This window comes from Anolis carolinensis, chromosome 1, assembly GCF_035594765.1.
Source record: "Anolis carolinensis isolate JA03-04 chromosome 1, rAnoCar3.1.pri, whole genome shotgun sequence".
Classification (NCBI taxonomy): domain Eukaryota; kingdom Metazoa; phylum Chordata; class Lepidosauria; order Squamata; family Dactyloidae; genus Anolis; species Anolis carolinensis.
Genome location: NC_085841.1, coordinates 270,141,855 through 270,156,004, shown reverse-complemented (window position 1 = coordinate 270,156,004; position 14,150 = coordinate 270,141,855). Strand labels below are relative to the sequence as shown.

Below are 14,150 nucleotides of genomic sequence, written 5' to 3'. Positions count from 1 at the left end.
CATATTTTCTTATTGTGGGCATGAAGTATCGACAGTAAATGTCTTTGAAATTTTGTTGATTTAAGTGGGAAATGAATTTGGTTGAATTCTCTCACTAAAGTCAACAGTTTGATATGTTACAGGCTTTTATTGTCTTTGCCTTTTAGTTGCAGTATTGGGAGGGTCACCTAACTGACTTGTTAGTTCAGGCTAGACTAATAAACAAAGATATCTGAGAAACACAGATTTGAAAGTCTTAAGAAAACATTGTTCTAGGTAACTTAATAAGCACAGGATGAAAGACTATCTCATATCTAAGACTTGTATCTAAGAGAAATCCAACAGTGAAGTATTTATATCACTGTTATGCCCACAGATACAAACACACATTTCTGTTACTGGATATACTATAATACAATTAAAATATTTTTGTGGGGAGCCACAAAATCAGAGATGCAATCTGGATGATAGTATTTTCTGTTAACATGTTTTAGTGAAACAGTGTTTTCAGATTGAAAAGCTTATATATTTTAAGAGAAAATTACTGAAGCATTACCTTAAATTAGTGTTTGCTGAATGCACATACATCTGTTTCAGGATTTGTGGGTACAGTGAACAAAGCTACACACAGTTCAAAATGTTACAGTGCACTGCCCTAATCAACAGTCACTTTAAATAAACAGTCAGTCCCCAAGTTACGAACAAGCTCTAGGAGGAATGCTGTGGTGATTCTTTCTAAACTGGGGTTTCTAATTTAAAAAAACTGAAGTGTAATGCTATGCTGGGATGGATTTTTCCCCTTCAAGAAATGAATACTCTTATCTCTTGAACAGAATACATGTATGTTATTAGCTGGTCATATTAATTTTGTTTGCTTTCTAGGGTGAGCTGACCGGCTTATGTGGAAATTTTGATTCAAAAACAATAAATGAAATGAGGACTCCAGATAATTTTGAGTTAACAAATGCACAAGAATTTGGGAGTAGTTGGGCAGCAGGAGAGGTAAATAAGCAGTGATTTACTATTCATATAATTTCATTAATTTTTTATTGTTAAAACCAAACAGCAGTTTTATGTATCATTCTGTAGTTCTAATTATGTTCTGTGTTTTGAATAATCAACACACAAAGTGACATAAATGGGACAGCTTCATCCCTTCTTAATGTCATTGGAGGAATGACCTTACTGGAGGAATAGCTTCTGAACTCAAGGGGTGATGGTGGTACATTTTGCTAGAACTCTGAAATCCAGAGAGGACTAGTCCAGATAATCTGAGAATCATGTTTAAAGATATTTATAAAACCTATTACTTTATATCTATATCTTCTTCCCATTTTCCAGGTTCTACAGTTTTCTGTTTTGGGATTGAGTGGAATATAAAACAAATGTTACTGGTTGGTTTGAATATGAGCATGTATGGAATTATCAAAATTGTTGGGCTGCAACTGTGGCTGTGAGTGAATTAGATACTCACTTAGGGCTCTGCCAATAGTATGAGAAGCAACAGCACTTGCTCCCAATTTGGCAGAACAATCTGAATAATCCTTAAGATCTTACTTTTTCAGATGCTTTTAAATGTCACAGATTTTTCTGCCCTTCCCACTTTTATTCTTAGTTTTCTTCAGTTGGTTCAAACTGAGTTTGAAGTCCAAAAGTATCTTTAATTAACCTGGGGAAGGGCTCTTTTCAGTAGGTTCAGACAAAATCAAACTGCTACAACATCTTTTAGCTTATTATGTTCCTCTTCATTTATAACTTTTGTCACCATAATCACTCTCAGAGATTGTTTGGGTCATGTGTTCCAGTTTTTATTTGTGAAATGTTGGAGGCTTTCCTGACCTATGGTACTTTGTTACCGTAGCTGCTTCTCCCTATGTAAATATAAAGACATTTGAGGTGTGGACTTCTTGATATAGTAAATAATGTCAGACAAAGGAGAAAAAAATCCTCTTTTTCAGTTTAAATCACAATGCTATCAGTACAAGCTATATACCTTGATTATTTTAATAGCTAGAAAACTATATTGGTTGTAAGAATAATTTCTGATGTATGTTTTTTCCCCCTTGAACTCAGTGCGTAGACGGTTCTGACATTCGGCATCCATGTATTTTAAATCCACTAAGAGAACCATTTGCCAAGAAAGAATGTGGAATACTATTAAGTGAAATATTTGAGCCTTGCCATCAGGTGGTGAGTTATCAGCAAAGGAAAATAACTTTTCATGAAATGTTTAAGATAATAGTATCATTAGCTTATTATCTACCACACTTTAGAATAAGGAGCAGAACTCCTGATCTTTCACATATAGTATATTGTAACAACAAAGAAAAAAAATAGATGAGTGATGTAGACGAAACACTCATTGGTTTCCAGGTTATCTCCCATGCATAGGACTGATGTTGAACATAAAGCTACCTTAAATTAGAATAAAACTGGTTGTGACAGATTTTGATTGCCAAGCTGCAGTAACATGATCCTTAACAAAGGTAGCCATAATCCTGAGCTCTCATGCTGAGCTCTCAGGTGGATGAACATGCATTTGTCTTCCATCATTGTGATGAATGTCCATCTCTTCTTGTTGATTTGTCCTCAGAGCCAGGCATTGTGGCTGAGGCACCTTTAGAGATTGGCAATGCTCTTGAGTCAAATAGAGGACCCAGATTTTGAGTGTTAAGTAAATAGCCAGCAGAATATCCTCTTGGTGAAATAAGAGAAGTCAATTTCCCCCCTAATTCCCATTTCTCCTCATCATTTCTGAAAAGTCTGTTAGCTGTTTGTAGAAGTTTTTGTGCAAGTAGAGGTAAAACATGCTGCAGTAAGATGATCAAATAATATAATGTAGCCTTTACCTTGCCAATAAGTAGAGCAATTTAATATTGGGGTGTGTATGCTCTCAGGTTAGAGGGACATTTAGAAACCCAGAAAGGCCATACAACACTGCCATGGCCACATTTTTGGGTGGCTAGAGGTGACAGTTCCTCATTAGCCATGCTTTTGTTCCATCTGATAGACATTTTGGCCTTTTTTATTGCTGATTTTGATGTAGAGGACAAGGTAGTGAGGAAATTTTTAAGGGAGAAAACTGGATTAAAAAAATAATTTTCTGAGGAATACGCAGTAGTTTAGAGGTATAGGTAGAATCTAAGGGACATGTAATGTAGTATAATTTCTCCACATCCACATGGAAGCAAAGGATCACATGATTCCAACTCCTATATTACCAGAACTCTTCTCAGGAGACGCCTGTAGGAGCAAACTTAAAATCACAGTCATGGTACTGAAAATGCTTTGTATAATTAAATAATACGTCCTGTGTGTCATATCCTGTTATAATGAAACCTAAAATTGAGCTAAAATGCTCTTAAACAAACTCTATTGTGGGCATGTATTGAAAACATTTCTTCCACTGAGTGGGCAATTATAATCACAGTGATATTTCTTCTTATCATCATTAGGTTGATGTCACCTGGTTTTATTCAAATTGTTTGATGGATACATGTGGTTGCAACCAGGGAGGAGACTGTGAATGTTTCTGCACAAGTGTTGCAGTATATGCACATCAGTGTTGTCAACAAGGAATTATGGTAGATTGGAGATCTCCTAGACTGTGTCGTAAGTATGATAATTATGACTTTTTTTCTTGGTGTCTTAGTTTTTAGGCCTGTTCCTGGGTTTATTTGGGGCACCAGTTCAGAAAATTGCATTGAATAGACTGCATCAACTCTTGTTTCTTAGATATGGTTATGATTTTCTATGGATGAGAAGATGACTACTTGCATATGGCATATGTTCTGTATCTCAAAAGCTAGAGTTGATCGGAGAAAACTGGTGCCATTTTTGGAATCAGCAGGTCAAATATACCCAGAAACAGGTCTAACATTTGAGGCATCAAAATGTGTGTTGGCCAGTGAATCAGAATAAAATGTTGAGCACTCTAACACCCCATACCTTCAAGGAAATGCAAAATGGTTATATGTACAGTCATCCCTCTAAGTTTGCAGGATTTATGGGCAGATAATCCCCCCAAAGTGGAAAAAACATGAATATCTCTAGGTCCCCAAACCATATTTAACACACACACACACAGCCTTTATTGGTGGGATGGCTGGATTCAGCATTCCCTTACACACTCACTCGCCTGGGAAGGTGGGAGTGGAGGGATGGGGAGCAGGAGGTCTCCTAGCTGGACAGACACATAAGACCAAAGGCTGCAGCTCTCCCCATTTCCCTTGCCATCCTTCCTTCACCACTGTGATTGAACCCTGGTTCTCTCCTGCTTCTCTTTCCTTTTCCACTCCCTTCATCTGCCCTCAAAACCTGTGTACCACCCATTGTTGCTCTTTGTGCTCCTCCATTCCATCCCCGTCCCACCGAAGTGAGTGCATGAAGGGATACATGTGTGCACCATCCCTCCTTGTGTTCTTCTGTCCCATCCTCTTCACCCTACCTGTCCACTCAAGCATCCTCCCTCTTCATGCTCCTCCCAAGCCTTTCCCACCCAGCCACCCACTCTGTTTGGTCCCCTGAACACTTGAGTGCATGTGTGCATGCCCCTTTCCTCCTTGTATTCATCCCATCCCCTTCCCGGTCCCATCCACACACCAGAATGTGTGAGTGAGAGTCATGGGGGTGGTCGGTATGACCTGTGATACTGTGATTTGTGATAGAGCTTGTCAGTGATCACGCAGTGCTTATATAAGCTGGAAAGTGTGGTTTACTCCATACTGTTTCATTTTAAACAACAACTCAAAACAGTTTTTCAGGTGAACGTTTTAAGTATACAGAACCTTTTATGTATACAAAATGCATAACCCTTTCCATAAATAAAAAGTAAAACCACAGATGGTCATTCATTTTTAGGAATTTGTTTTTAGTGTCTATGAGGTGAGGGAGTACAAAAAGGAAGGTGTATTCAAAGAGATAGCTATGTTAGCCTGCTTTAGCATTAAAAGGTGCCGAGGAATGCAATTACTCCTGGTTTATTCCAGCATAAGCTTTTGTGGTCTCAAGTCCATTTCATCACACAGACGCAAGACAGTTTATTTTAGAATAAATCAGTTGGTCTTTCTGTGACTTCAAATAAATTACAATCAATCCCTAAACATCAACAGTTAGAAAGATGCCAGAGAGAAAAACAAAGAAACTTGTTTAAGCATAGATCTTTTAGAACTAAAGCATTTTTAGCTTTAATTATGGTTAATACCATTTCCATTTTTGGATATTTGTATGATCAGTCATTTAATGAATTTGTATAATTTTAAATTCAGATTAATGTTCTATTTAGTGCATTTGAATCTTCTAATAGCTATTTTGTGTGATGAGAAGGACAGCTAAGTTAATTTTTTATCCACTAGAGGTCATAGAAGGATAATTATCCTGCTTAATAAAGATGGTTCTTCATTCTGTAGCAGATATATTACCCAGTCTACCAGAACTTCAAATGGCAGTTAATAAAATGTTTACATTCATTTTGCTACTTTTAATTTTGTGTTTCAGTTTGAGTGAAAATGAAATGTGGTTATAGAACATGTGTATATGAAACACAATACCTACTTGTATTCCTAATGGCTGTTGCTAACTATTTCTTTTTCGCTTCTTTAGCTTATGATTGTGAATATATCAATAAAGGTAAGCAATTGATATGAACTGATAATAACTAACAACATTATTCCTTCTGGCCATCTTTTCAAAAACTAGCATCTTATCCAGATTTGTTGAAACAGCATGAATAATTGATTAAAGATACAGATATGGCTCTCCTAAGTTACTGTTTATCATGATACTGAAAAACCTAACAATTTTCTTGGTAATCTGATCAACAGAACTATTTTGCCCATTTTAGAAGAATAGTCTTGCTATCTCCATCTGGTAGCTCACTCTCTTAACAATATTTCAGTTGAAAAGATTGAAAGGCTGAAATGGCAAGGGAATGTGTGAAAGTAAGAAAAATAATATACAAGATGACGATTCCAAAAGGCAATTGAAAATAGGCAATTGCTGTTGCCTTAAAGGCATAACAGGAATGACACACCTGCTTCAAATCCTGAAGATACACTCCTTTGACAATGCTGTAAAATTTACAAGTGTTGAAGAAGGAAGTAACAGATATGGTAAATTCAACTTTATTGCCTCATTTTGGAGCCATATTTAACATTTCGAGGGCAGCTAGATCATGATGCTGGATCTCAGAATGACCGTTACTGCTATTTGCCTCTACACGCGGGCAGAAGAAAAAATAATGCTTAAATATAATTTGGGGCTGGTCAGAATATGTTCTCATATCTGTGCTTTTCTAAAGAGCCTCAGGGGGGAGCTCATTTGTAAGCTATAATAATTGTTAGTGACCCATATTGCTATGACAGGAAGGAGAAAAAAGGCTTCAGAGGTGGCAACTTAGCATAGTTTTCATGAATTCATTTACTTTGTTATTATGATATTATGGGAACCTTTTCAGGGCTGTTTGGCAAATTTACTATTTACGGAAAGTACAAGCCACCTACAATTTAATTTATTGGCTCATATTTCTGTGATTTATCAGAATATATATATGTGATAAATCCTGGCAGGTTATTATGGCATAAAATGTAGAGGTCAGTAAAATTATTTCATTGTTAAAGTGGGGAAATTAACTCCTGAAGATGAATGTTCTTTGAAAAAAATTACCACCGCAGCCCTATTACCTATTAATAGACTTCCTCAAAATAGTTCAAAAGAAGTTGGGCAACAGGTGTTCTTAAGCTAAAACCACCATTAGATTTAATCAGTATAGATTTGATCATGGATGATGATAGGATGATGATAGTCCATCAATATCTGTAGGGTCACATGTTGCTCTAGTCCTTCCAAATGAGTCTTGGGTGGAAATGGGCAAAAAGAAATTCCCTAAACCAAGTATCAGGGCAGGTGTGAGCATCTTTATTCCCATCATCAAATTTGTGTCTCCGTACAACTTTAATGTCTTACTTCTGCCTTCTAGCTCCCCATGATAATGACAGAGAGAATGACACATTTCAGCTTTGCATATTTGAGGATTAATATAGGGAAGTACTCTAACACAGTTATATTTCACTTTCATATATGTAAATAGTTTGAAGATAAGCTTACAAAGGTAATAGCTCCCATGTAAGAGCTTTTGTGTGCATCATAGTTCACACATAATTTTGTGAAGTTTGTTAGTTAATGGTGCTGTTTTTCATTACTGCTTTATGGCTGACCTAATAAACATGTGAGGCAGAAGCATTTGTGGCACTCAACAGGAAATGTAACCTTGCCTTCTCTTGACAGTTCTAGGAAAGGGTCCCTACAAGCTGGCCAGCTACTTGGACGGAGAAGTTGCAGTCGCAGCCAACCTGCTGGATGGTTCTGTTTTTCCAGCAAGAGGAGACAGCTTTGCTCCTGGAGATGCTGTGAACTTTATGTTGACATCAGGACTGTATAAGCTTAAAGCACACGGTAAACTCATTATTACTGTAAAGTTTGTAGAATCCTTGCAAAGTTAGTACTTGCATCAGAAGTATTGTAACTCTGAGTATAAAATGCTGGGCACAAACAACAGAACAAAGATGTTATTTTTGTCCCCTTCCTGTGAACGTTCAAACACATCTTGGCTGATCTACTGTGGTATTTGCAATAAAAAGAAATAGACTCAATTAGCCTTGTTCTAATCCAGCAAGTTTTTTTTTACATTGCTATGTTCTAACAGTGCAGAGGTGGCTTCTGCCTGGATTAGAATTTTAAAAGATTTGCTAAGAGGGAGAATTAAACGTTCCTTTGCACTTTTCAGTAGCTCATCAGAAAAAAGGCCTTCTGCCAAGGTCTGCACTCAGTGAGTGGTTTTTTACAAGCCTGTTGCCGGTTTATAAATAGTCTGACACTTCAGCTTTCAGATCAACAACTATGTAGACCCAGCAGTCTTTAACATTTACTGGGGCAAGAACAGAGGCAGAAAGCCCTGGAAGAAATCTGGAAACTGGCAATGTCTTATCAGCTGTGGAATTAATGAAGTACAAGTGGCTAGGTCAACCAAGTTCACAGTATAGTTGCATAGTGACACTGTGGTTAACTGAGAAAGCACAAGTGCCTGCAAATAGTATTGTAGGATACTTACTGCATCACTTCTCATGTTGCGTTCATGTAATGTGTGTAGTGAGCATCTAGGTAACAATAAAAACTCTGATTCTTTGTAATAAATGAAAGAAGGGAAAGATGATTTTTGGATACACATTGGCATCACCTTTAGAAAAATGCTTTGAGCTTGTGTGACTATTGAAAAAAATGGGTTCTTGTATGAATTTTAAGAATTTAAGCAACAGAAGTCTCTGAAGAATAGTTTTTAATACATTTTGACTTTTACATAAGTATATACAGTTCTTTGTTGTGAGAATGATGAAAAACATTTTTTGTTTTTCTAATAGAAATCAAGAATTTAGCAAGTTGTCTTTCTGAGCAAGCCCATAAGTGTAGGGAATCAAGGACATACTTGCAATCCACTCACTCCCACCCCTGCATTGAACAGATGCCTAAGAGATACATTCTGAGCTATAGTATTGAAATACTTCTTATGAAAGCAAGGTAGAACAAATATAGGCCCACATTGAGCGATTAATTGTTGTATTTTTCAGGGAAATATGTGGATGAAATTAAACTGTGCATAATTTAATTTTAGGACATGCTCATGTCACTCCCATTTATATGTTTGCCCTTGATCAAGAGAGGTAATGTTTTGGCCCTGATCTGTCATGAATATCAGTGTAATGATAACACTGGAAGTACTGGTAGTTTATGCTGGTAATAGTAGTTTTCTGAATAGAGTACATAAGCAAGAATATGTCCAAAGATTCCTGCAGTTGTAATCCACTGAGTAAATAAATGTTGTCATCTTGGAAAATTAGATGATATTCCAGAGTAATGAAGAGTGCATCATGCAACACCTGTTTAATGGAGATTATTTGTTCTTTCTGCAGGATTTTTCAAGAAATATTATCCAGCCCTGAGGGGAATAGTTGATTTTACAGTAGTTTTATGGTTATTTTAAGCAGTACAACACAATGTATGATGAAATAATACTTGGATCTACTGATGCTCATTTGGGTTTCAGTTCTGTCACCCTTCTATTTACATTGTTTAACCTTGAAAATTAAATGTACTATAAACTAGTGTGTCTAGTTTTAGAAAACTGTCACAATTCTAGAACAAATCCATGTTAAAAATTACAGAGAATTATTTGTTTTTGATACTTATCATTACATTTTCTGGGACAGGACAGTTGCCTGATAAGAAACTAAATAAAGATCCTGTAATGTTTGTTTGGGTATTTTCTGAGTACAATAGAGTCCTGGTTAACTGAGTCCTGGTTAACCGAGCCTCCATATTATCTGAGGCGCTGCCGGGGGCGCCCCTCCCTCTCCCTCTCCTTCTTTCAAGCAAAGGGAACTCGAGAGAAGGAGAGGGAGAAGGAGGAGGAAGCGCCCTCGAAGCGCCCCGCGATTGCTGCTGCAGCAGCACTCGTGGGGTGCTTGCCTGGGCCGAGCCCTCGCCCCTTGGGAAGCACCCCACAAGCGCTGCTAGGCAGCAGCACTCGTAGGGTGCTTCACAAGGGGCGAGCCCTCACAAAGGGACATCTCCCTGGATCTCCCTCGGCCAGGCCCTTGCTGGAGGAAACTCTCGTCCCTTGGGAATCACCCTGCAAGCATTGCTAGGCAGCAGCGATCAAAGGGCGCTTCTCTAAACCGGATTGCCAGTTTATCTGAGCAGTTCGGGTATCCGAGATTGGGCCTGCCCCTTTATCTCAGACAACTGGGACTCTACTGTATTGGCAAAATAATTAATTTCATACCTGCTTTCCATCATGAAAAGTAGAACAATTTTTCTTATGAAACTGAAATTTATTTATTTATTTATTTACAGTATTTATATTCCGCCCTTCTCACCCTGAAGGGGACTCAGGGCGGATTACAATGAACACATATATGGCAAACATTCAATGCCAACAGACAAACAACATACATTAGACAGACTCAGAGGCATTTTTAACATTTTTCCAGCTTCACGATTCTGGCCACAGGGGGAGCTGTTGCTTCACCGTCCAGTAGTGGCTGTACTTTCGCATTCCTTTCCTCGTTTTTTGCTGGCAGTTTTATGGTGTTGTAAATTAGCCTCCTGCATAAAGCGTCCCTAAATTTCCCTAATTGACAGGTGCAACTGTCTTTCAGGGCTGCGTAGGTCAACAGCAAGCCGGGGCTATTAATGGTCGGAGGCTTAACCCGACCCGGGCTTCGAACTCATGACCTCTCGGTCAGTAATGATTTATAGCAGCTGGTTACTAGCCAGCTGCACCACACCTAGTGTGCTGTGATTCTCTATAAAATAACGATAGTCGAATATCTCACAGAATAGATACTTCTGGATTCTATTGTTAAGTATGTCTGGATCTGTTTGTGCTTTTAAGAAATATAAAAAGTAATTCCACAAAATTGATTTGGCAAAGAGAATGACATTTTGTTCTTGCTATTTGTTTTCTAGATCCAAACCTGGTTTCATTTGAAATGGCAGAGAGACCAAATTATTTCCTTTTCTTAGCTTCTAATAATACCCTGGTTCTTGCCAAATGGGAAAGAAATGAAAAATTTCAGAATAGATCAACATTTACCATCCACAAAGACACATGGCTCTCAGGATATAGTTCCTTTGAATCGTTTGCAGTGCCAGGAGCCTTCCTCCACATTTCAGTGTCATCCGTGAATGTTGTTAAATACCGTCACTCTGAGGCATTCAGACTCTCTACACTTTTTAAACTTGTAGGTAAGTGCATGTATGTGAATTGTAGTGGTGACCTTTTTTAAAAATCCAATTCGATAAGTTACATAAAATTACTTTGTTGTGAAAGAAATGTTATTTTTTCTTATTATCATCTCTGTGCCACAATACTTATTAATATAATATTTCCTTAGACTATAATGACCTTGGATTACAATTCAGAATGCATATTTCTCCATTTTGTAATATAGGGACTATCTGTATTATGACTCAAACATCACTGACCCCTTCTTCTTCTGATCAGAATATAAAATAACCTGTACAGGTAGAATCTAGCAGTCCCAAGCCAGTTGTTTTGTGGGCATAGGTAATAAGATGTTTTAATACTCATCATCATCACTGGCAATCCCTCTTGTCGGAGTATGATAGCCTTCCAAATGTAGGGTCTTGGCGGTGGGTCTGTAGGTAAGTGTACAGACCTATTCTTGATCCACATGTTCTTCTGCAGTGGAGAATTGGTTTTGAGATAGAAGGCTGTCCCAGTCAAGGTTGGCTTGATGTGCCTTCCTCTTGACACATTTCTCTCTTTTGCTTTCCATTTGTGCTTCTACGAATTCCACAGAACTGGTTGTAATAGCTGACCTCCAGTTAGAATGTTCAAGGGCCAGGGCTTTCCAGTTCTTGGTGTCTATGCCATAATGTTTAAGTGTTTAATACTATACTATTACTCTCAATGAGACATTGATTGCTATGAACTCTGTGACTAAACCATATAATGTTTTGGGTTTGCTTAATGGATTCTCTATTTGAGACTTTCTCTTGATTGTCTCCTGATCATGTGGCTGCTTTCATCCACATTATATCTAAAACTGTTCTTGTGTGCTCTCTTAGTAAGAGGGTTATTACATTTTCAAGCAGGTTTCTGTCAAGGCTGATACTGGAAATTAGGATTCTGAGGGGACATAGTACTATGATAAGGCACAGGTACTTGATATCATCAATTTGAGTTCTTTTTACCTTTTGTGCCTGAACACTAAACAGGAGCAGTTTTCAAATATGTAGCACGTTGCTCTCTTTTACAACATGAAAAAGGACAAAAAGTATTGTGGTAACATTAAGTCTAACAGGTTTATTTTTGTAAACAAATTCACAGATTTACAACAGGAAGAGCAATATATTATTATTTATATTTTAGGGAACTGCTTCCCCATGCCCTCAGTGTTCTTGTTTTTCCAAAGACAGTAGCAGAAAAAGCTGTTAACTCCTCTGGATAGTTAAACTTTTGAAGCAAATGAATAAAACTTCTTCATGGCTCAGAGAAATTCAGGATTTCCTAAAGGATGACAGATTCCTGACATTCTGATTACAGAGTGATGAATAACACTCATGATGAGCATTAGTCATTAAGATGGTATGGTTATCCTGCCCATTACCAGAGTTGCACATCTTTGGCCCAGAAAACTGCTTCACACTCTTCAGAAGAACTTGGTTCTTTAAGATCTTAACACGTTTAGTTTTCTGTCCATATTTATAGTTGCAGGGTTTTTGATGTAAGTAGAATGAGTGGCAAGGAAAGTTTAGCTGTATGTGGGACCATCCAATCCAACCCATTGTCATGCAGGAACACACTATTAAAGTACTCCTGATAGATTACCATCAGCCTCTGTTAAAAAAACCTCCAGAAAAGAAGATTCCACCACAAGGGTGACCAACCTTTGACCATAAATGTAAGGGATATTAACCATCGCAAAAAGAAAATGTGAATTTTTAGTGGTCTGGCATGACTCCAGAAAATGTTTATGGAATCGATAATATTAAACAAAACAATTGATTTACAATGTATGTATTAATCAGATTACACTATAGAATAAAAACTTATTAAAATAGAAAATTACTCTGTTAAGTAAAATTTCATAAAATTACTATTTAGCTTGACTTTTTAGTACCTTCTGTCTTTGTGCACACAATGCGCACAGGAGTGGTAATGAACTCAGATGCACTTTATGTTCAAGTAGACTTGATCAGGTTGCCAAATGCCTGCCTGCTGGAAGAAGATATGCAAGATGCTGAGACCAGAAAGAAAAATGAAAATGGAGTGGAGAGGGAGAGAGGAAGCAGGGGCAAAATGGAATGCCAGGAAGCAAAGCAGAAAATGAGTGGAAAAAAGAGGAGGCATTTGAGAGAGAGAGATAGAAAATACTGCAGGGAAGAAACTGAAGCATTAATGTAGGGGGAAGGAGAAAGGCAGATGGAAAGAGAAGCTCAAAAAGAACAGCAGAAGGGAGAGAGGTAAGAAAAAGGCAGAGGGAAGAGGCTGTCATGTCCGCTCTCAACTTTCTCTTCTCCAAGCTAAACATACTCTGCTCCCTCTCCTCTCCTCATAAGGCTTGGGTTCCAAACCTTTGAGCATTTTGGTTAGCTTTCTCTGGACTCGTTCTAGCTTGTCAATACCTTCTTGAATTGTGGGGCCAAAACTGGACATAGTATGCTAGGTGAATTCTGACCAAAGCAGAGTGGGACTGTTCTCCCAGACACTGTACTGTACTCAGCCTAGAATCACCTTGGCTGTTGACTCAAGTTCAGCTTGTGGTCTAGATACGCTTAACATGTACTGTTATCGAGCTTGGTTTCACTCATCCTATATTTATGCATTTATGTCTAAGTGTAATAATATATTACATTTCTCCCTGTTGAAATTCAAATTAGGCCCAGCTCTCTAATCTACTAATGTGATAGATAAATACTATAAATATTTTTCTTTAGGGACAATCCCTTTTACAGTTTACAGCATAACAATGTGGCCTTAAAGAGAGACCTAAGGATCTTAGTCAATCTCATTTCTTTCATTTTGTATCCTAGAATTTTATTTTTAGTGACCTTTAGTCTTCCAGGAGCCCCTGGTGGCGCAGTGGGTTAAACCACTGAGCTGCTGAACTTGCTGACCGAAAGGTTGGCGGTTCAAAACCAGGGAAAGGGGTGAGCTCTTGCTGTTAGCTCCAGCTTCTGTCAACCTAGCAGTTTGAAAACATGCAAATGTGAGTAGATCAATAGGTACCACTCTGCCAGGAAGGTAACAGCACTCCATGCAATCATGCCGGCCACATGACCTTGGAAGCATCAACAGAGAACGCTGGTTCTTCATCTTAGAAATGGAGATGAGCACCAACCCCCAGAGTTGGACACGACTGGATTTAATGTCGGGGGGAAACCTTTATCTTAGGCTTCTAGTCTGGATCAAATGCTCCCTTCTGTGAAATATCTGGTTCCCAAGGCCCCTGTATCCTTTGGTTTGAAGTTGGAGTAGAGTTCCACCACACTTCTTCTATGTCCTTGACTACAGAATGAATTGAGAGCCTAGGCATTCAATAGATTAAAGCAGACTTTTAGGCTATTTTACTCCCTACCTGCATTGGTGG

General features: G+C 38.1%; 1 protein-coding gene across 1 annotated transcript in view; it reads left to right on the top strand.

Annotated features, from left to right (window-relative positions):
* The window catches only part of otog (otogelin), a gene marked incomplete at its 5' end in the record, with an annotated part of 110,491 nt that overhangs the window by 34,740 nt on the left and 61,601 nt on the right, over positions 1–14,150 (top strand). The window contains 6 exons of the mRNA XM_016993132.2: positions 862–981; positions 2,053–2,169; positions 3,435–3,591; positions 5,581–5,607; positions 7,264–7,431; positions 10,501–10,779. Coding sequence (XP_016848621.2) covers positions 862–981; positions 2,053–2,169; positions 3,435–3,591; positions 5,581–5,607; positions 7,264–7,431; positions 10,501–10,779 — 868 coding nt within the window. The remainder of the gene's footprint in view (positions 1–861; positions 982–2,052; positions 2,170–3,434; positions 3,592–5,580; positions 5,608–7,263; positions 7,432–10,500; positions 10,780–14,150) is intronic.